The sequence below is a fragment of the Cottoperca gobio genome, chromosome 9, assembly GCF_900634415.1.
Source record: "Cottoperca gobio chromosome 9, fCotGob3.1, whole genome shotgun sequence".
In the NCBI taxonomy this organism is placed as follows: domain Eukaryota; kingdom Metazoa; phylum Chordata; class Actinopteri; order Perciformes; family Bovichtidae; genus Cottoperca; species Cottoperca gobio.
In genome coordinates this window covers 26,478,854-26,501,105 of record NC_041363.1, presented here as the reverse complement: position 1 = coordinate 26,501,105, position 22,252 = coordinate 26,478,854, and the positions used below count along the sequence as shown (strand labels likewise).

At 39.1% G+C, this 22,252-nt stretch overlaps 1 protein-coding gene and 1 non-coding gene across 4 annotated transcripts; both read left to right on the top strand.

Annotated features, from left to right (window-relative positions):
• The first annotated feature begins 170 nt into the window (after positions 1-170).
• On the top strand, positions 171-17,597 carry spinb (spindlin b). 3 transcript variants are annotated; one of them, XM_029440056.1, is made up of 7 exons: positions 171-289; positions 8,722-9,078; positions 9,329-9,377; positions 10,567-10,661; positions 10,857-11,012; positions 12,164-12,397; positions 13,348-17,597. In XM_029440056.1, the coding sequence occupies exons 2-7, from the start codon at positions 9,024-9,026 to the stop codon at positions 13,545-13,547; spliced, it is 789 nt and encodes a 262-aa protein (XP_029295916.1). In that variant the 5' UTR covers positions 171-289; positions 8,722-9,023; the 3' UTR covers positions 13,548-17,597. The 3 variants fall into 3 exon arrangements, with proteins under 3 accessions (XP_029295916.1, XP_029295915.1, XP_029295917.1); XM_029440055.1 differs by having other exon boundaries at positions 12,164-12,466; XM_029440057.1 differs by lacking the exon at positions 13,348-17,597 and adding an exon at positions 12,718-12,758 and having other exon boundaries at positions 12,164-12,473.
• Positions 17,598-21,868: 4,271 nt separating this feature from the next.
• On the top strand, positions 21,869-21,968 carry LOC115014178 (small nucleolar RNA U13). The gene has a single exon (XR_003832873.1). It is a non-coding gene; the product is annotated as a small nucleolar RNA U13 (small nucleolar RNA).
• Positions 21,969-22,252: the final 284 nt, after the last annotated feature.

Genomic DNA, 22,252 nt, shown 5'->3' with positions numbered 1-22,252 from the left:
TGTATGCATACATACAGGTTCCGACCTCCATAGAAGATGGTGCAACATTAAGGATGCAAGGAGAGATGCAAACTGCCGTTCAAACCAAAAAAGAAGAAGAAAATAAAAGATTACATTGCAGCAAAATCCGCGCTTTTATTTTGGAGGCCGCGGCCGCCTGACTTCCGCCGTGCCTTCATTAGCACAGCTAGCTTGACGCAGCGGCGGAGAACCAAACGGAGGCAGAGCGGATCAATTCGGAGCCACGGCGGTTGATCGGGATTATGCGGCGACACTGATTGCTATACCGGTAAGAAACTGCGGCCTCCGGCCGCGCTGAACGAACCTTTTGACGGGCTGTTTGTCCGGTTTGATGTTTTACCGCAAACCAGCTAGCTTAGCGCCTGTGTTTTCCCTCCCCTCTCCCTTTGTTCGCTTGCGCCTTTTTTTTTTTTGCACCGATGCGGGTTTTGTAAATACTGGCGCAATATGGCTGCCGTCTCTGCACATATTTAAACATGTTGGGGTGTAATAAACAGTTTTATGTAGTGGTCAATTAATGAGGAGGAGGAGGGTAAACTGTGACCTCTGGATGGTCATCTTCATCATCATCATCAGCCAAAACAACCAGCAACAAACAGTTATATACACAGAAACACACATTAATGACACCCTGCTGTTGTTGCAATGTGACCTGTATACTTTAATTTCTTTATTAATTACAGGGACAGTGCACATTAATCAACATTTCAGTTTCCACCAGTAAATGTGCCAGAGTTAGCTAATGAGCTCATTTTCATATGTAGTCCCTGAACAGGTTATTACACATTAGTGGCCTAATGTTATCAATATAATGCTTCAGCAAGCACTACACTACAAGACAATACGTCACAGTATCTAGAGCTGCAACGATTAGTCGACAAATCGATTAGTCCAGTGGTTCCCAATATGTTTTCTTAAGAGACCCCTTTTCTATCATTAAGTAAGTCGACGCCCCCTTTCTAACGTTAAGTGACATCAGGATATTTATATGATGATATACGTATATATGTATATGTATATGTATATATATATATATATATATATATATATATATATATATATATATATATATATTATATATTATGTATATGTATGTATGTATGTATGTATGTATGTATGTATGTACAGAACTGATAAACTCTACAATTAATGAACCCAAATAGTGAACGCAATATCTGCAGGAAGTTTGTGTAAAACGAGTGATATTGGATGAATTTTGAGCAGATTATTTCCTGTGAATGTGCTGAGACTAACTGTATATTTCCAATTATATATATTCACTCGATTTATATACTAATTGATCATGAACATAATCTTTAGTAGTAGCCCTACACCATATGATACAATACAATATAAAGGCTATCTAAAATCAATGAGAGTATGTGACGGCAGTGCCAGAGACGAGATATTATGATTACTTATGATTGCAGATTTAGTTTGCTTTAAACCATCTCTTAAGTTTATGTTTAAAGGTTAGGTAATTAATGCTTGCTCTTAATTTCTCCAGTAGTAGGTGGCTCTGACTGAGAAACAGTTTTCCTCGACTTATGGAATTCAAACACTTTGTATGTTGAGTGAAGTAAACAGTGAACTGTCAGGTCATCGTTTACACATTACTGATACTGACACTCATCTTTTAGAGACGTCTTGTCATTCCCAAAACACCAAGACAACCCGTCTGACCCTCTATTATATTCTCCCAATGTGTGTGTGTGTGTGTGTGTGTGTGTGTGTGTGTGTGTGTGTGTATTGTCATGTATACAATGTGTATAGAAGTTCTTAGCTGCCTTGCTCCAGAACAAATCGATAAATAAAGTATGAATATAACAATACCTGAGTTTCCCGTAAACATGCCTCACTATTGGTTGTGCAGACTCTCCACCACACTGAATCCTTATTAACTGGTTGCCATCAAAAGTTAATAATTGTATTTTTACAAAACTCTGGACGGGATGCTTGTTACCTGCAGCAGCTCTCAGTAACCCAGGAGTCCTCTGGACCTCCACCTTCTCTCAGACTGAGGGCTGTCCTGTAGCAGTAAAAGGCTTTTATCAAAATCTTTTAGAGTCAAGTCCGGACTGACACACCCCTTATTTCTAGAAGTTTGTCCTAACTCGGCCACTCAGGAGCCCTGACCCTACCCCTGTGTCCACGCTGCAGGATCCTGGTTGCTATTGGATTAATCCAATAGTCAGTCAGTTTCTGAAACCAGGAAATGTTTGGCGTTTAATGAGTCTCTAAACTCATGCACATAAAAAAACATGCGTGCGTATGTGATGCGAGCGCACAGAATAGTATCCACGAGCAGAAAAGGATCCTTGCGAGGGAGAAGTCTGGCTGTTTGACTGTTGAGACTTTGGAGGCTGGGATGGAAGAGACGGTGGCTGCGGTCTCCACTCCTTTGATTGGTCACTTGAATAGCCTTTAATCACGGTGGTAGAAGTACTCAGATCTTTTACTAAAATAAAAGTAGTAATACTACAGGGTCGAAATTACGTAGTAAAAGGGCTGCATTCAAAAGTAAAAGTACTCATTCTGTACAAAGGCCCATTTCAGAATAATATATATTATATTATTGAGTTATAATTATTGATGAATTATTGTGTTCATCACTTTTAATGATGCAGCTGGTAAAGGAGCTTATTTTAGGTAGCGTGAATTTCCTATACTGGAAATATAACCGCCTGGTTTATATGTGCACTGGTTTAAATTATACACCCTAAATATGATGTTTACATGTGCAGCACATAACCAGGTAATAATCACGACAAGGGCTGCAACTAATGATTATTTTCATTATTGATTGTCAGAAAATAGTGAAATATTTCCATCCCAGTGTCTCAAAAACCAAAATGATGTCTTTGAAATGTCTTGTTTTTGTGTAAAACCCAAAGATATTCACTTTAATATGAACCAGACCCGATGACATTGGGAACAAGTAGCTTTATAGAAGGAGACGAGCTTCTCGCTGATGGTCTCGTCGACTGATTCCTGGTTGTAACTTTAACGATTAATTGATTATCAAAGTAGTTGGCAATTATTATTCTGTTGATTGACTGATGGATTTGTCGACTAATCATTGAAACTCCAAACACGACACTAGTGCACATATAAACACATGTAAGCACATATAAACACATAAACACATGTAAGCACATATAAACACATAAACACATGTAAGCACATATAAACACATGTAAGCACATATAAACACATAAACACATGTAAGCACATATAAACACATGTAAGCACATATACACACATGTAAACACATATAAACACATGTAAACACATATAAACACATGTAAACACATATAAACACATGTAAACACATATAAACACATATAAACACATGTAAACACATGTAAACACATGTAAGCACATATAAGAACATATAAACACATGTAAACACATATAAACACATATAAACACATATAAACACATATAAACACATGTAAGCACATATAAACACATGTAAGCACATATAAACACATATAAACACATGTAAGCACATATAAACACATATAAACACATGTAAGCACATATAAACACATATAAACACATATAAACACATGTAAGCACATATAACACATATAACACATGTAAAGCACATATAAACACATATAACACATGTAAGCACATATAAACACATGTAAGCACATATAAACACATATAAACACATGTAAGCACATATAAACACATATTAACACATATAAACACATGTAAGCACATATAAACACATATAAACACATACCATAACACATGTAAGCACATATAAAACATATAAACACATATAACACATGTAAGCACATGTAAACACATTATAACACATATAAACAACATGTAAGCACTGTAAACACATATAAACACATATAAACACATTGTAGACATATAACACATGTAAACACATATAACACATATAAACACATGTAAGCACATATAAAACATTATAACACATGTAAGCCACATATAAACACATGTAACACATGTAAGCAACATATAAACACATGTAAGCACATATAAAACAAAACACATGTAAGCACATATAAACACATGTAAACACATGTAAGCACATATAAACACATGTAAACACATGTAAGCACATATAAACACATGTAAACACATGTAAGCACATATAAACACATATAAACACATGTAAGCACATATAAACACATGTAAACACATGTAAGCACATATAAACACATGTAAACACATGTAAGCACATATAAACACATGTAAGCACATATAAGAACATATAAACACATGTAAGCACATATAAACACATATAAACACATGTAAGCACATATAAACACATGTAAACACATATAAACACATAAACACATGTAAGCACATATAAACACATGTAAACACATATAAACACATATAAACACATGTAAGCACATGTAAGCACATGTAAGCACATATAAACACATGTAAACACTTGTAAACACACGCTCAAAATCAATGTCTTGTTTTGTTTTTATCGTCCAAAAACCTAAATATGTTCAGTTTACCTTTGCAGAAGAAATCCTGCACGTGAAACGTAATAAATTAACATTTTTGCAGACTTATTTTTCTTGGTCTACTGATGAAATAATCATTAGAGCTGCAAACAATTAGTTAAGGATTCCCTGCTTCTCCTGATGTTTACTGATTCTTTACAGATTGAATATGTTGGGGTTTTGGACGCGGACATCAGAAGACATCTCTTTGTGCTCTGGACACCAAGATGGATATGTTCACTGTTTTCTGATGTTTATACATCACACGATTCATTTAGAAAATAATCTGCAGAGAAATCGATAATGAAAATAATCATTAGCTGCAGCCCTACTTGAAATTCAGATGCTCGTTGCTGCAGATATGTTACAGTCCCTGCTTGCATCCAAAGTTCCTAACGTAGTGTTGGTTTGCTGTCGGAATAAATCAGGCTCCGTTTTTTAATGTGAGCGAAGATGATGATGCTAAAAGCTGCAGATCTTCCTCCAACTATAACTGTCTGGTCCTTTTTTAACGATCAATTGTGAAGCCTCAGTCCCGAGATTAAATCCCCCAGATCAGATCCGTACCTCCTGCTGGGTTTCTGGCTTTAATCTTCTCGGTCTGGTTGATTCTGGTTTGATCTCGGTCTGTTCCAAGTCAGTGCTGCTGTGGTGTAGCATTACTGCAGCGCTGCATGTGTGTGTGATCATGTAGCATCAGCAGGCCTGTAGTTTTCGTTGCAGTTGTGATTGTTGCTTGCAGCTTTCTCTCAGTTCATCGGTTATTTTATCTCCATGAAGCAGTTCATGTGGGAACATCAGGAGTGTTTGTGTGTTTGCTGTCATGTCTGCAGCTTCGCAGCAGTCTGCCTGTGTTGTTGCTGCCAGCGTCTGTGACCTTGTAAGATGGAACGTATCTCTGGTTATCAGGAGGTTTAGGTTTATCCAGATTTTCACTGTTGGTTATTTATATACACACTCTGTTCTGTTCCGTTGTGACCTTTTAATAATGCAAATAATCCGTTTTTTTAGAATTCACTGAGCGTCAGAGACAGGAAGTGATCATTAGTTGTGGTTGTGTGAATTAGACTCATTGATAACTTGCATAAAGTTTAACGGTGAGAAAAGCCTGCTGTGATGTTTCAGACACCAGAACAGCTGTGGTTTCACTAAACTATATAGATCTTAAAAGATCAGTGCGATAACAGATGAATCAATTTCTCAAAACATTGTTAATCATCAAAATAATTTAAATATTACAAAACAAGACATTTGAATGTGTAAACTTGAGTACTTGTGGTAGGGCTTTAATTAATCAAAAACGTATTTAAATAGCAATATCCAATATTTGTTAACCACTTAACGGGTGGACGGCCCCAGCTTCTATGCCTTATCGACAACCTTCAATAGCCAATGAGTGTCAACTTGATAAGGAAGTGCCAGCCCTCTTCTTTTGTTTACAAATGGAGCCAGCTGCAGCCCAATCTCCCGGTGACTATCGTATCGTATGTAGCCAATGAACTGCTGGTCCTTTAGACATGTGACACGCTTGGTTTTATTTTTACAAATGTTATTATATTTTCATAATTGTATTTATTAATTACAAAATAAAATATTACATATTTAAATATACATATTTTTATACTTCACTTACTTTGTGTCATTACTGCTGGCAGGGAATATTGGGTATATAATAGTTATTTATAGTAAAGGCCAATAGTTATTTATGACCTTTTTAAATATGATAATATCTCCAAATGCACAGCTTGTGAACGCCTGGTGTTACTCTTAGAAAAAACCTTTCTAATAAGTTAAGTTTTTATCCCTTTTATCTGAAATTTTAACCTGAACACTTGGTGGTGTGTTTTCCAGTCCATACCTACCAGCTATACCATCTTCAGACATCTTTTTCAACAACAAACTTCAGCGGAGTGTATTTTCTTCAAATTCAGTATATTCAGACCACTATTACTCAGTGCCAGAAGCACTTGGAGTGGTTCTTCAATGTTTTGCAAGAACAATAAGAAAGTTATCTTTCGAATGAGACCAATATCATGCAGCTGGTGCAAATGGTTGAAGAGCAGCTTTCAATTTACTTTGGGTATGTCGTTTGTAGGTATTTTTGAGTAAATTCCCCCACTTTAAGAGGTTAAAGGCAAAATATGTGTCAAAATACTGTATTAAATATATATACATACTTAATACATAAACATTGCCCTGCCGCTCGCCACCGGCTGCACTTTGCTGCTGCTCTGGTGGGTTTTCGGCAATAAGAAAATCACACCATGATCACTTTAATATATTCTTCAATGAAAATTTCAAATCATGATAAAAAAATGATGATTCCCTCGAACACGGTGAATCATATTGCAATATCAGTCAGAATAATCAAAACAAAGTTACAAAGTGCTTTACATGATTTCAAATATATCAGGAGTCAAATAAAAACCAGTCAATTAAGAATAATACACAACAATAATAATAAAACATAAAATACATTTACAGTGTGCTAGCATTTATAATACAAATAGGGCTGCAGCTAATAATCTTTTTTTTATAGAGTAATCTGTTTTTTTTCCGATTAATTTTAAAGATCAGTCTTAAAAAGTCATAAAAAAAACTTTTTATAATCATTTATGTGACAAACATTCTCTCGTTCCTAAATATTTTTAATATAAACTGAATATTTTTGGGTTTTGGGCGGTTGGTTGTACAAAAATAGAATTTGACTCATGATTGTTGTCTATTGTCTTCCATTTTTTAGACTAATCAATTGACTTGCTTTGTGTCTGTAAGGATCTGAGTGTTTCCTCCACCACTGCTGCAGAGTGCTGAAGAGTGTTGCATGCAGCAGGGTGAGGGACTCCCTGACCTTTGACCTCTAACCCTGTGACCCTGTGGTTGTGCTGGGAGGTTAAACATCTTTGTAAAACAATAATCGGGTTAGTCACACAGCTCAAGCTCAAGAGTCAAACTCTAAGCAGAGGTGCACAGAGTTAAAGATTCAGTCCAGGTAATCTGAGATACAATATGTGAGACTGAAGATGAGTTTAACTCGGGATGGCATACGACTTTATTAAAGCCAATTTCATTATCGATTCCTCTTATTGATCTGATTCTTTATCGATATCTTTTGACAGAAAAAGAATACATCCAGGCAACGCTTTTATTCTTTGTTATTGTATCAAAGTAAAGTGGTTATTTGCATAAGAGCACACAATATTTGCTTTGATTCAAAAATAATTCTTGGCATTAGTAGTTTTAATTAGCCTATGAATTATAAGCTGCGCAGAGCTAGTGTTAGAAAGCAGTTCATAATTCCCCTTATTTCTAGTTTTTATGTTGCTGTGAAAACATCTCCTTCAAACCACTGTGTATATTCAAGTTTATCGCCAAAAACTACATTTTACAAGACTACATTTGAGAGCATCATGATAACGTTGTGCTGCACAGCCGCTGCTAACGTACACAAGCTCCCCTCCTGCAGATTTCAACACGGATTTGTTGTTCACAAAGTAGCATTGTTATTGAAAAATTAGGGTGTCCCCTCAGTTTTATTAGCGCCGCGCTTTTGAGCTATTATTTATCTTCGCCATGGATCCGGTCACAAACAAACTGAAACATGATACAGCTTGCGTATGTGCTGTCGGAAAGCAGAGGAACGGATGCAAAGATGTTTCGAATCCCATTCCTAATTTTAACTGAAGTCAGGGAGAATGAAGGGAAAACATGGCTGACTACAGAAACATAAAGTGAAACTGCGCGCTGGTAGCTTTATTAGAAATATTTTTACAATTTCAGTGAGGCTTTTCCATTTCTCTCTTTCTCTTCTTTAATAATAATATTTGTTTTGTGATGGGATCACAACAGCTGCGACGCCAAATCAAGGTGTGTGTGTGTGTGTGTGTGTGTGTGTGTGTGTGTGTGTGTGTGTGTGTGTGTGTGTGTGTGTGTGTGTGACCACGGCCATCTTAATACTCAACCTTCATCTGAACTACAGATCTGTAAAGTGTTGTGACTGTCACAGTGGGAAAATGAGTCCACAGGTGAAAAAAGGTGAAAACAATACCAGTGTTAGCGCTGCTGGTAAAAATCATCTGTTATCACTTAATAATTGGATATTAAAAAAATGTCAACGGTATGGGGGATGTGGTATGAAGAGAAATGGAAAGAATAAGTTAATAATAAGTTAATATTGATGTCTGGTTTCCCTCCTCAGGCTGAACACACTGTCTCCTCATCGTGTCCACCAGCTGTGACGTCGCCTCAGTCTCCAGTTGTTAGTCTGTACCCGGCCTGTATGCAGCCTGTCCAGGGCCCGGCCTAATTCCTGGTGCTCCTTCATTGCCACCACCTCCTCCCTCCTTTCCCTACCCTCCTCCCCCCCCCACCCCCTCTGCCCCCTCCCTCCATCCTCACCTCACTCTCCCACGCGCACGTTGCCTGGTGTCACACAGACCAACTCCCAGCTTTTAGCTTGGACCGGCGGCCTGGCTGGCTGCCCCCCTTACAGGTGGATGAATGAAGACCCCATTCAAGAGCCCAGCGGCCCCGCGGCCCCCCCGAGCAGACGGGGGTGAGTTACAACATGCATCAAACACTGAAAGCACTGATGGTGTCAGTTTGAGGCTCACAGACAGATTTCTTCTCACAGTAAAGAAACACAAATAATCATATTGATCATTTTTCATTTACAATAATCAAACATGGATGTCATCGAAATGATAATGTGAATTTAGTCGTTTTTTTTACATTTAAACATTGTTTTGCTCCTGACCTCAGCGCGTCGGTGGGATGGATGCTGAATGGTTGTGCTTCTGTTTCAGGACATTCAGGCGTTTCTGCAAACATGATGAAGAAGAAGAACTCGCACAAGTAAGTCTGATGAATGTAATAAAATGTTCTGAGGTACTTACTTAAGTTCTACATTTTTTAAGAGAGCAGATATCACTATATCTTAGGTCTGGACGATATGGCCAAATTCTTTTATCACTATGTTTATTTTATTTTTATCGATCAATGTCAATTATTATCACAATATATATGTAATAATAATAATGCAGTTTACAGTTTTAAGAGTATTCTCTTTGGGACAGAACCCTACAGGAACCAGAAGGTTTGACTAGTAGTAGTGCTCGGATGTTGGATACTACTTAAGGCTGGGACGACTCATTGACGTAATCAATGTCGTGGATTAAGGAATGACGTTGATTTGCATAACGTGCGTCTCAAGAAGTAACATGGCTGCGCCCGGTCAAAGCATGGATTTCCCTGGAGAACGACTGCACCATCTAACGTTGTTATTTTGATACTTGCAATGTTAGTGAGGAAAAGGCTGAAACTACGGAATCCTGTCAATCATTTTCTTTGCCCCAAAGTGATGCAAAACATTTTTTTGCCAGTTATTACCCTAACTGCATATTACTCAAGTGATGAGATAAATCCATGTCATAACCAAGTAAAAATACTGATTCCAGCTCCTGATACAGTGATTACATTAAACTATCAATAATCTCACAGCAATACTTTTCAATTTTTCTGATCAGGCATCTGACAAATATGGATTATTATTATTATTATTATTATTATTATTATTATTATTATTGATATCCTAACACAGCAGTGACATGGCAATCAGACTCATTTTAAAATGTGCCACTTAAGACTGGGCTATTTTTAGTTGTGGAATAATGTCCTGCAGTGCAAACTGTATTTCTTTACAGATTTGTTTGTTTTCAAGAGAAGATGATTGAATGAAATATTAATGAGGATTTTGATATTTCCTTTGGGTAAATTGATTGTTATATTAATCGGGTAATAAAATAATTATCTTAAGGTAACCCAACCATTTCCAAATAACCAAAGTGGTAAACCTTTCTTCGCTACAATTTCTTCGTCTTTGGTGACAGTTTCCTCGCACTCGGTTTCTTCTGTGTAGACTGTTCCACACGGGTGGTCGTTGTTGTGAGTAGGGGGGCCAGAAACATGGGTCAACAACATGCTTTTGTTTCTCAGCTGTACGTTTCATCTCTAAATATGTCTCTCCCTCTGTGTCTCCCTGTAGGAAACAGAGGACCAGTGTTGGTCCCAGTAAGACTTTGGCTCAGCCCAGAAGGAACATAGTGGGCTGCAGGATCCAGCACATCTGGAAGGAGGGCAGTAAGTTAGTCAGTTAGTGCTGACCTTTACGCTGAAACTTAAGATCAAACATATATTGTTCAAAGAGAAAGTCCTCAGTTCTTGGTTAAATGCATCTGTGAATATTGTGTAGCTAATAAATGTGTGTGTGTGTGTGTGTGTGTGTGTGTGTGTGTGTGTGTGTGTGTGTGTGTGTGTGTGTGCGCCTTCTCTTAGGTAAGTCGTCCCAGTGGAAGGGGACGGTCCTGGACCAGGTCCCTGTCAACCCCTCCCTCTACCTGATCAAATACGACGGCTTCGACTGTATCTATGGCCTGGAACTGTACAGTGATGAGAGGGTGGTGGGGCTGGAGGTCCTGCCCGACAGAGTGGGTGAGGAACACTGTTAAGGCCAATTGATACTTTACGTGTCCGCTTTGGTCCTCATGATGCAAATGTTGTCATCCGCCGTGTCCGCAAGGGCCCGTTGATCATCCCCATGCAGCCCAAAATTGCACAGTACAGTTCGGACTGTACGCTTAGCAATCACGCCGGCCACGCATGCTCCAGTTTTGTTCCACACGCCAGTCCAGTTGGTGGTGTATGCACCTGGAGAGAGGTTGTGTGTGTGACCCACATTTATATTATTTGTCTTTAAAGGAATACAAAGACAGGAAAATGGGGTTGAACTCCTGGTAAACAAAGTAACAACACCGTCACCAACTGGAATGCAGTGTGGATCGGGAAATGGACATGCGTGGAACGCCAGGCTGACGTTGACCCTCAATTGCAGTATGAATGGAACCGTGTGCGTAGCCTTTATGGTGTGTTCAAACCAAAAGTGAATCTTTCGCGCAGCGCTATTACATACAAAATATAAAAATATATCTTTATGGCATAAGATAATATTGGTATCTAGTAGTATTATATTGTGTTTTTATATATATATATATATATATATATATATATATATATATAAAAACACAAAAAATATCTAATTAATACATTATTATTATATTATTAATATTATATCATTATTTGATATTTTTTTGTGTTTTTATATATATATATATGTATATATACAAAATATATCAAATAATGATATAATATTAACAATAACAAATAATATAATACTTACTATATATATATATATATATATATAACACAGAAAATATATGCAATATCAGAGTGAAATGCAAGTTACAGTATATGGCAATAAACTGTAGGTAGTAGTGGGAATCAGGCTAGTGTCTCAGAAAACAATGGGGAACAAATGTTCATCACAGTGTTCTAAATGTCATCAAATGTCTTTAATCTGACCAACAGTCCAAAACTTTAAGATATTCAGTTTACTGAGATTTAAAACAGAATTGGAATTAGAGAAACTATAACTAGAGATCAATTATCAAAGTACTTGCAGATTAATTGATGAACCGACTAATAGTTTCATCTCTAGTTTACTATTTGGTTGTGAGTTACCTGAGCACAGACACCCTGATGATGTCCGTATTAACCCGCTCTCTGCTTCTCTGTGATTGGTCCAGCTCCGGCCCGTGTGAGCGACTCACTGCTGGCAGAGACGATGATCGGCAAAGCGGTGGAGCACATGTTTGAGACGGAGGACGGGCCGAAGGAGGAGTGGAGGGGGATGGTGCTGGCTCGAGCTCCCATCATGACCGCCTGGTTCTACATCACCTACGAGAAAGACCCGGTCCTCTACATGTACCAGCTGCTGGACGACTACAAGGAGGGAGACCTGCGCATCATGCCCGACTCCAGTGAGTGGCAGCTGACTGGAACTGGTTCTACTGGGCACCAGTGTTCAGCACCTCCAGCAACTCATTTAGGTTCACTGTTAGTCTTTTCATTCAGTGTGTTTTCACTCATTGTACTTGTGCATATGGTGTGTGATATGTCCTCCAGGTTGATATTATTGGCTGATTTTAGTTTATAACAGATTTCATCATCAAATACAGTTTGTCAGTCAGTGAGTAAGAATGTCAATGCAGACTATGCTAATGTGAGGAAAATCTGTACCAGCAAAGATGGGAAACACCAAAAATGTTTAGTTTGTCACCTGAAGCATCTCCCATTAAAGCATGCAGCATGAGAGAACTTAGAGTTAGAGTCTCAGACACCGGCAATTAGACTGCCCCTCTGGAGCTGGCAGTGAGACTCTGAGAAACAACTTCTACTTTCCCCGTATGAGACAGACACGTCATTCTGCTGCTGCTTGTTCAATGGTAAAACACCTGCTCACAAATGAGGGATTGAAGCAATGAATGTATTTGAGCTGTAAACGTTTCACACAGCAGGATTACGTTTGTTTATTTCAATAGATTCTCTGTAGCTTGATGATTTTAACACTTTTGACGAAGTTTTACTTTTAGGAGCATCTTTAAGCTCAACATATATTGACTTAATTTATATTGTTACATTTATCAGTATCGACTGATTTTTAATTATTTTATTTTATTTAAAAGTTTAAAACATAAATATTTATTCTGTCAGTATATATCTTAGTCACATTTCCAGTTTTAAAAGTTTCTGAATTTCATTATCTGATTTTTATGTTTTCACTCTCAAATATTAATATCTACGTCAGATATCCAGTGTATGTCAAGCTCCGATGTACAACCTACTTAATGTTGATCTATTTATTCACAAGGATCATGGTTAAACCACCTATACTCATAACCTGTCTTTCTCTCTGTCTTCCGCTCTGTAGACGACAGCGTGGCGACGGAGAGGGAACCCGGCGAAGTGGTCGACAGTCTGGTGGGCAAACAGGTGGAGTACGCCAAAGAGGACGGCGGGAAGAGGTCGGGTATGGTCATTCACCAAGTGGAGGCCAAGCCCTCCGTCTACTTCATAAAGTTTGACGACGACTTCCACATCTACGTGTACGACCTGGTCAAGACCTCCTAAAACCAGAAAAGCCGGTCCAGGATCGGGACCCACAAAAAGACTTACTGAGACCTGCCTAGACCCACTGTATAAAACACCCACCACGACCCCCCCCCCCCCGTGAAGAAAGACTACAGAGAGGGTTTAAAACATCCACGGTCTACAGAGACGCCTGAGACAGATGATATCACTCTTTACTCTTTCTTTTATGAAACGCCTTAAACACAAGAAAAATACTTGGTTATGGAAGCCCCCTTACCAAGACAGGGAAACTACAACCAGCTCCAAGTCTTCACGTGGATCCGATTATCTATCATTCATCATTAGTGTTTCTTTAGACCCTGTTGGGAAGCTTCATCTGACACAAATCTGCTTCAACCCAAATAAGATCTCGAGTGATTTGTAATAGTAAATTTGATTATTGAACATTTGTGGCAATGATGAACAAAAACAAATACATCTGGATCGGTTTGAAATCTTGACTTCTACAAGCTGAGATCTGCGAGGACCACATCTTGAGATCCTCCAGACAAAACGAAAACGTCTCCCGACTCAAATATCATTCTCTCCAGAGTCAAAGCAGGTCTAAAACTATTTAAGCAAACAGAAAGACACCCCCCCCCCCTTCTCCTGAAACCCTGTCAGACTGCTTGAGACCTCCGTCTCCCTCGAGGAGGGGGGGTGGACAGGTCTGAGTCTGCCGGGGTTAATGAAGGGATGGGACTTCAGGAAGACAGAAACCTGGAGATGAAGTGAAAGATGAACCATTGTCTGTCTCCATCTGTATTTATCGAAGGTGTACGTGGACTATCCTGCAATTAGAGGACACACGGGAGGAACTTGTGTCCAATCACAGCATTTTACTGACCCCGCCTCCCTGCAGGTCACCTGTTACCGAACAGAGTGGAATAAAGTATGAAGGACGCCGTGGAAAAACCAGAGGACACAGACTCTTTTCTTTTTCCATTCTTTTAGCATTTGTCTTTTCCCTGTTGCTGCTGACTCCTACATTACCCATAATGACTTAAAGTTTTACATTAAGACAGCCGGAGAGCCTCGGGTGTGTTGGTTCTGCTGCATCAGTTAGCATTATTAGCTGTCCTCATAAAACTGGTTAGCTGCTGCTCACAGGTAGCGCTCGTGCACGCCGCCCAGATTCAAATCCTCTTGTTGGTCACATGAGAAGTTCAGTATCAGTTATTGATACTGCATGTCCAGGATGTGTTTATGGAAACACTACTTAAACCCCCTGATTCAACATTTATGTAAACATGTAATAGCTAGTTCATAGCACACTACTATAAAGTGGATAAAAGTGTTTATTAATGTTCAGTATTTGTCAACAATTGTAACTTCTACTATGAAGACAAGAATTCTACATGATGGATTATATTTTTTAACTAATACATTAATAAACACTTATCAGTTTACAACTGCATTATAGAGTGTTATGAAGCATTTATTACATGTTTATATACAGCTTTTAAGATGTTTGTGTTTATCTTGGATGAAAATACTGGACGCATTTCCCAAAATGTCGAATGGCTTCGCTTGGACATCTGATGCAGTATTGGTCCGTTCTAATCAGTCAGAGTGTAAGGGGGAACTGTAGCAGTGGCCATGCCCCGCCCCCTGTCTGAGGCTCCGTCTTCTGATTGGCTGGATTCGAGCACAGATGTGGTTTGTTATGGACCAAACCGATCCAGTGTTCATCTGTTTAAAGTTGATTTGTATGTTTTTATAAAAAATATTTCCCCTTCTTATCTCTTCTTCTGCTTTCATATTGACACCCTGTATAGTTTCTCCTTCATTGTTTATATGTTTATATGAGCCGGCACATACGGATCGCCTTGTTTTCTCTGTATATGATCTGTTCTTTGGTTGTATGTCCCCTGTCTTCTGTTCTGTGTGCACTGTATAATACCCAGTTAGCTGTAGGAAGCTCGTGGCTGAAATTCACATTTCAACCAAAATGACTGAAGATTTTATCCCTACTGCACTCCACTGAGTCTGGTTGATGTGTAGGATTATTTTTTCTTTAACTCTTTGCTGAGTGAAAAAGCTTTCCTTTCCTTTATGGAGTCTGGATTGGGGCTCTCCTCCCATGCAATCATTTCCCAGCTCCCTCTATAAGCGCTCCTCGTTTTCTTTTCTTTTTCAATAGTTTGAACTCAGTCAGGGGGTGATGGAAGATACTCTATCTCCCACAATCCTTTGTTCTTACCTGATGTAGCTATCCCTGCCACAGACATCAGTCTACCAGTGACATTAGCATTAAGCAGCCATGTTGCCTGATCCATGTCTCGTGTGCCTGAAGGGACTCGAACATCTGAAACTAACTGTTTTAAAGAACATGGGGTTCACAACATTTCGTTCTGTTGTGAAGATCATTTGTTCTAATTCAAGAACCTAGAACCTGCATTACTGTTCTAGAATCTGTCGTTTGATATTGTGCAATGCATTCCATCGTTCGTCCGGAATGTCAAAGTTCTTTCTGTGTAGTCTTTGATAACATAAATACTCACACACTCTGACTCTAGAACACGCCCGGTTAGGGATGAATTCTCAATCTGGAGAACTCTTGTTCTGACTCGGGAATCTGCAATTTTATCATAATTTTGTCGTTTGATTCTTTGGAACATGTCCCATCACAATGTGTGCAACATGTTGAGAACCCTCCCATTCTGACAGAAAGAAATGTTTAAGAATGCACACGTTTTTTTTCTTCAATTGACTGCATCACATTCTAGAACATGGAGACCCACACACGTTCTGATTCTAGAACATGGAGAAAGAAAAGAAGTATAATTTCCCTAAAATACTTAGCTACAAATTCTAGAACACAGAGACTAAAACATTCTAGAACGTGCACTTTCATGCCGGAGCCCACCCGTTCTGATTCTAGAACAGAGAAACGAGAACATTCTAGAACTCACATTTTTAATGTCGCGACCCACGCGTTCAGATTCTACAACACAGAGACTGCAACATTCTATAACCCATGCATTCTGATTCAAATCTTGTTTCTCCATTGGAAAATCTATTCAGAACATCCGCTCCCTGAGAGGACAAAAGTGATTTATTTAACTACATAACAAACATGTTGAGTTGTCAAAGCCGTTCTCTGAAATCAGTGAGGAACAAGTGACGGAACAAATATTTACAGTTCAAACAGTCAGAGAGCAGACGATGTTGTGTCTTTGTTTCAGGTAGAAATGTTTGTTTGATCTCCTCGCCTGGTCTGCCCTGCTTCTGTCTCTGGTTCTCTCTAAATCTTTAACCGGTCACCAAGGACGCATCCAGAAGCTGATGGACTGTTTGTCTCTCAGTCCCTTTCAGAGCAAGCAGCGGGTGTCCTTTAAAGTAGTCTCTGCTGCCGTTTTTAACCGTTAGTTAACCTGGATGGATACCCACAATCACCTCAATGAACCAGGTGATGTTTAGACCGTATTTAGACTCCTGGAGTGGGGGGGGGAGGGGGGGGCAAAGACCAGTGTCTGGGTGGATCTGCAGCCTCCGTGATGTGGACATCAGTAGTCTGTTCAGGAGCCGACACGCCGTTCGTATTTTACAGAAAAACATTGATCTGTAGTGTGAGTGTGTGTGTGTGTGTGTGTGTGTGTGTGCTGTGTGTGTGTGTGTGCTGTGGATCAGCCCCTGTTCAGAGCAGTGTTGTTTTTGCATGCTTGTATAGCTCGGTGTAAATCGATGTGAGTTGCATGTTCGTGTAGTTTTCAGTTCTTCGGCTGACTTCTGTCTGTTGTGGCTTTTTTGGGTGCCTTTCGTTTTGATTTCTCTGTTTTTCTTTCCCCGTTTCATTTTGTACTATGTGTCCCAGAGGCTGCTGCTGTTTTTGGGGTTATTGAGCATAAAATAGAAAAATGAAAACAAAGAAAATCCTCCTTCAAACAGAGCTGACAACAGTTTATTATCATGAGGTGATGACAGGTGTGAATTCTGCTTCTGGGTGGATTGTCCCTTTAAAGAGTGCCAACTACAGATGCCAGTGTTGTACAGCAGTGAAAAGCTCACACTATTTACTAAAATAAACCATTTCTCTGTTTTTTCATTCATGAGTCTGTCACTTCTTTATGTTTTTAGATTTAGATTTTAGAGACGTTACAACAAGAAGTATGAATATAGACCGTTAAAAACAAAAAACAATTGTCGTAATCTGGTTTCAGATTATTTATTTATTGGTGGAAATAAAAATCCATCCATCTAAATAAAAGTGTTTGTATTAAATACCAGGCTGCTGACCCTTCAGTAACTTTAATTTCTTGGTCAGAAGTTGACATGAATGTAAATATTACTTACATTTTTAATATCTTAAAATTCCAGATATAAATGCAACATACAGTTGAAAATTCAGAGAACAGGCAAGTATGAACATGTACATGTAGAAACTCACAATATATCAAAGGCATAATAGTAAGAGCTATTTATCTATACTTCTAACTTAATGTCACAACATACTACATTCAGAAAAATATTGTTTTTTGTTTTCCCCTCAATTGTTTGAGATAAATACGGTTTTGTTGAATCATCTCATTTTAGAAACGAAGAATTTTCCAAGAAAAATGGAAATATTTACTATAGATTTAAATTTAGAATTTATCAGAGACTAGTAGAATAAGATATGTTCAGAAATGTACATAAATGTAATTGTGTATATATTTTATCCTATTTAAAATTGCAGCTATCGAATCAAATCTAATTTTATTTACATAGCACAATATCACAAATGACTAATTTACGGCGTACGACTCCCTCGGTTTTACACCCTTTAGCAGCGGACAAGGAAAAATTCGCAAAACAATGACAGGGAGAAGAATGTTCGAAACCTCAGAGAGAGACTGGGGAGGATCCCTCTCCCGGGACGGACGTGCAACAGATGCTGTGTGTACAGCATACACAACATAATAAAATTGCAACATAATCCAGATGACAAAAATGATGATGTGAACATATATGAAAAAGATGGATCCAGGAGGATGTCAAATAGCTTCCAGGTGTCGCTATAAAATGTGACTTATAAAAGGAATAGTAACAGTAACAACTATAACAAATGACTTATAGTAATAACAATATAAGCAACTAAGAATATGAATAATAAAACAACAAATCTATTCTACTAATTTTCATATTCGGGCTTGATTTACTGTGTTTATTAAATTAACAAAACTAACGATAAAGAATATTCACTGGCCAAAACATATAATAATACAAATAATAATAATAATAATAATAATAATAATAATAATAATAGTAATAATAACACTGTTTTTTGTGATTGCTTAGGCACTATCTTTGGCTTTTTTCCCCCAAACTCTAAACACTAACCACATAAACTTACACCTAACCAGCAACACATTATTATACAATTCTCGCAAAACTCTTCAAACACATGTCAAAATTGTGTTTTTGCTTCAATACAGTACACACAAACTATCATTTGAATAAGCACCTCCGACGCACTGACAGTGTAAATGTAAAACACTTGTGTCTTTTACTTTTAAAAGGCAGGGCAAGCAGTGTTGGGGAAGCTATTTGAAAGCATGACAGCTTGACATCACACTGGAAGAAGTTGAACTACAGCAAAGGTACTCCAGGGAGAAATATAGTTTAATTAACTAAAGATACTTAGAAAAAAATTGTTCAAACAACTTTGTAAAAAAATGGCAGCAAAAACATGCCACTCAATTATGTTTATTTTAAAAAGGTGCCCAATTTTTGACAGGCCATACATAAACCAAAACAAATAAAATAGCACACTAAGAAATAGATTTAACTTTTAAGACTGTGTGACCGACTTGAGCACTGTCTAAAAGAAATGTGCCTGTTGTCTGACTCGTCAGTTTAGTTAAGTCTGACATCTAAAACAGTCTGGAACATGCACCTTTTACACAGTATGAACAGCTTAAACACTGCTCTGCCTGACGCATGTATTGCTTCAATAACAGCAACAAAGCAATAGTAAAATGGCACAAAATAGGAGTTTCAGTCGTTTATCTACCAGCAAGCTACTAGTTTAACTACATGTAGTTCACTACTCACCAACACTGAGGGCAGTTTAGTTTAGTTTGGTGAACACACATACACATGAGTATCCAACTGTGCAAAGTATGGATGTGTATTCCGAACCTAACACACTATCAATAAATATTATCGTATCAGGGCCTGACATGACCCCTGATCTGTGTGTCCGTAAGCCTCCTCCATGGTACACAGGGAAACATTTGGTTTGGACAACAATGGAGCTGGATCGGTTCGCAGCCGAGTGTGAAGCGGTTGGGATGAGGATCAGCACCTCCAAATCTGAGGCCATGGCTCTCAGCAGGAAACCGGTGGATTGCCTAATCCGGGTAGGGAATGAGCCATTACCCCAAGTGAAGGAGTTCAAGTACCTCGGGGTCTTGTTCGCGAGTGAGGGGACAATGGAGCGAGAGATTGGCTGGAGAATCGGAGCAGCGGGGGCGTTATTACAGTCACTTTACCGCACCGTTGTGACGAAAAGAGAGCTGAGCCAGAAGGCAAAGCTCTCAATATACCGGTCGATCTTCGTTCCTACCCTCACCTATGGTCATGAAGGCTGGGTCATGACCGAAAGAACGAGATCACGGGTACAAGCGGCCGAAATGGGTTTTCTCAGACGGGTGGCTGGCGTCTCCCTTAGAGATAGGGTGAGAAGCTCAGCCATCCGTGAGAGACTCGGAGTAGAGCCGCTGCTCCTTTACGTTGAAAGGAGCCAGTTGAGGTGGTTCGGGCATCTAGTAAGGATGCCACCTGGGCGCCTCCCTAGGGAGGTGTTCCAGGCACGTCCAGCTGGGAGGAGACCCCGGGGAAGACCCAGGACTCGGTGGAGAGATTATATCTCCTCACTGGCCTGGGCACGCCTCAGGATCCCCCAGTCGGAGCTGGAGGATGTGTCCCGGAGAAGGGAAGATTGGGGTTCCTTACTGGAGCTGCTGCCCCCGCGACCCGATCCCGGATAAGCGGTAGACGATGGATGGATGGATGGAACAATGGAGCTCAATATTGGACCTAGAGTAAGAGGGGTGCAAACTAGAGGAGGAAGAGGATGAGGAGCAAGACGATGAGGAGGACGAGGTGGAGGAGGCACTTGGTAAAATAGTAGTGTAGCCAGTGTTGCTCAATGTCTGTTATTAAATTACAAACTGAGTGTAAAGCAGAGAACGTGAATTCAGTTTGGCACTCTTGGAAAATGCATTGTCTACAAGTGTTAATTGAAATAACAACAACCAGATGGTTATGAGTTCAACACCAGGGCTGCCACCATTGTGCCCCTGAGCAAGGCATTTAACCCTGAGCTGCTCCAGGGAGACTGTCCCTATAGTTAGTTCACTGTAAGTCGCTCTGGATAAGAGCGTCTGATAAATGACCTGTAATAGCAATACAAAACTTCACCTGGGTGTTATTTTAATTTGAGATTTCAGAATCAGAATCAGCTTTATTGACCATATAAATAAGAAAAAACATTTCAGAACTGCAATGAAATTGAACTATATGACAAATAGAACAATACAAGTTAAAATGGAAATAAAATCTCAAAAGTAATATAAAAAATAGAAGGCAATAACATGAAAAACATTTTAGAGATACAATTATGTGCTTGCATTAATAAAAAAGCGATTGTTTATTTCATTTTTAAAGATAAGTGATTTAGTGATTTGACTCACAAATGAATTAAACAAATGGAACAAAACAATTATACATTTAATAAAAAAGGATCCGTGAGAGACTCGGAGTAGAGCCGCTGCTCCTTTGCGTTGAAAGGAGCCAGTTGAGGTGGTTCATCTAGTAAGGAGCCACCTGGCCGCCTCCCTAGGGAGGTGTTCCAGGCACGTCCAGCTGGGAGGAGACCCCGGGGAAGACCCAGGACTCGGTGGAGAGATTACATCTCCTCACATCTCGCTGGCGGATGTGGCCCGGAAAAGGGAAGTTTGGGGTTCCTTACTGGAGCTGCTGCCCCCCCGACCCCGGATAAGCGGTAGACGATGGATAAAAAATGATTGTTTAAAATATTACTACTACGTGAATATGATATTGGTGCAGTTGCCATCCACACCACTACGTGTCGCAAGTGCTTAATTTTACAGCGGACACTCCCACAATGCACCTCTTCAGATAGCGTACAAAACTCTGCTTTCCTAGCTGTTAAATAGAAATAGAAACACAAACTGGTTTTGTTTTGTTTTCTCTGTTTAATTTGAGATTATAGAAGACGAGGAAACGCAAATGTTGAATATTAAAACATGACACCGCCAGTCAGAGAGCTGGAGAGGAGATACAGTTTGCCTCTGCGCCATGTTGGGGGTGTGATCTTTCTGGTTCATGAATATGATGATTGGTGCTCTCACGGCTCATCTGTGATAGGTGCAGCCCACACTTGTTACGCACTGCGCCTCAGCCCTTCTGATCCTGGACCAGAAAACATGACTTGACTTTATTGTCAAGTGTAAAATCAAAAAGAAACGTCTAATTTATGGTTATTGTTTAGTTGTTAAGTTAATCATTAAGAACAATTGCAATGTAGTAATAGTAATTAATACATGTAAGAATGAGAAGTTATATACAAACACCCTCTCACATGTGATGGCAAGATGAAGCTCCATGTGCACACAAAACCAAAACGTTAAGAGTCTGTGGTTGCCATATAAAGATGGTGCAACCCACAAGTACACAAAGGATGTTTCCACCTCATC

Bases quoted from the DNA above. Each gene is read 5' to 3' on its own strand.
- spinb (XM_029440055.1), top strand. From the start codon at position 9,024: ATGAAGACCCCATTCAAGAGCCCAGCGGCCCCGCGGCCCCCCCGAGCA. The intron at 9,378-10,566 runs GTAAGTCTGATG...GTCTCCCTGTAG, and splicing joins AAGAAGAAGAACTCGCACAA to GAAACAGAGGACCAGTGTTG. The intron at 11,013-12,163 runs GTGAGGAACACT...TGATTGGTCCAG, and splicing joins GGTCCTGCCCGACAGAGTGG to CTCCGGCCCGTGTGAGCGAC.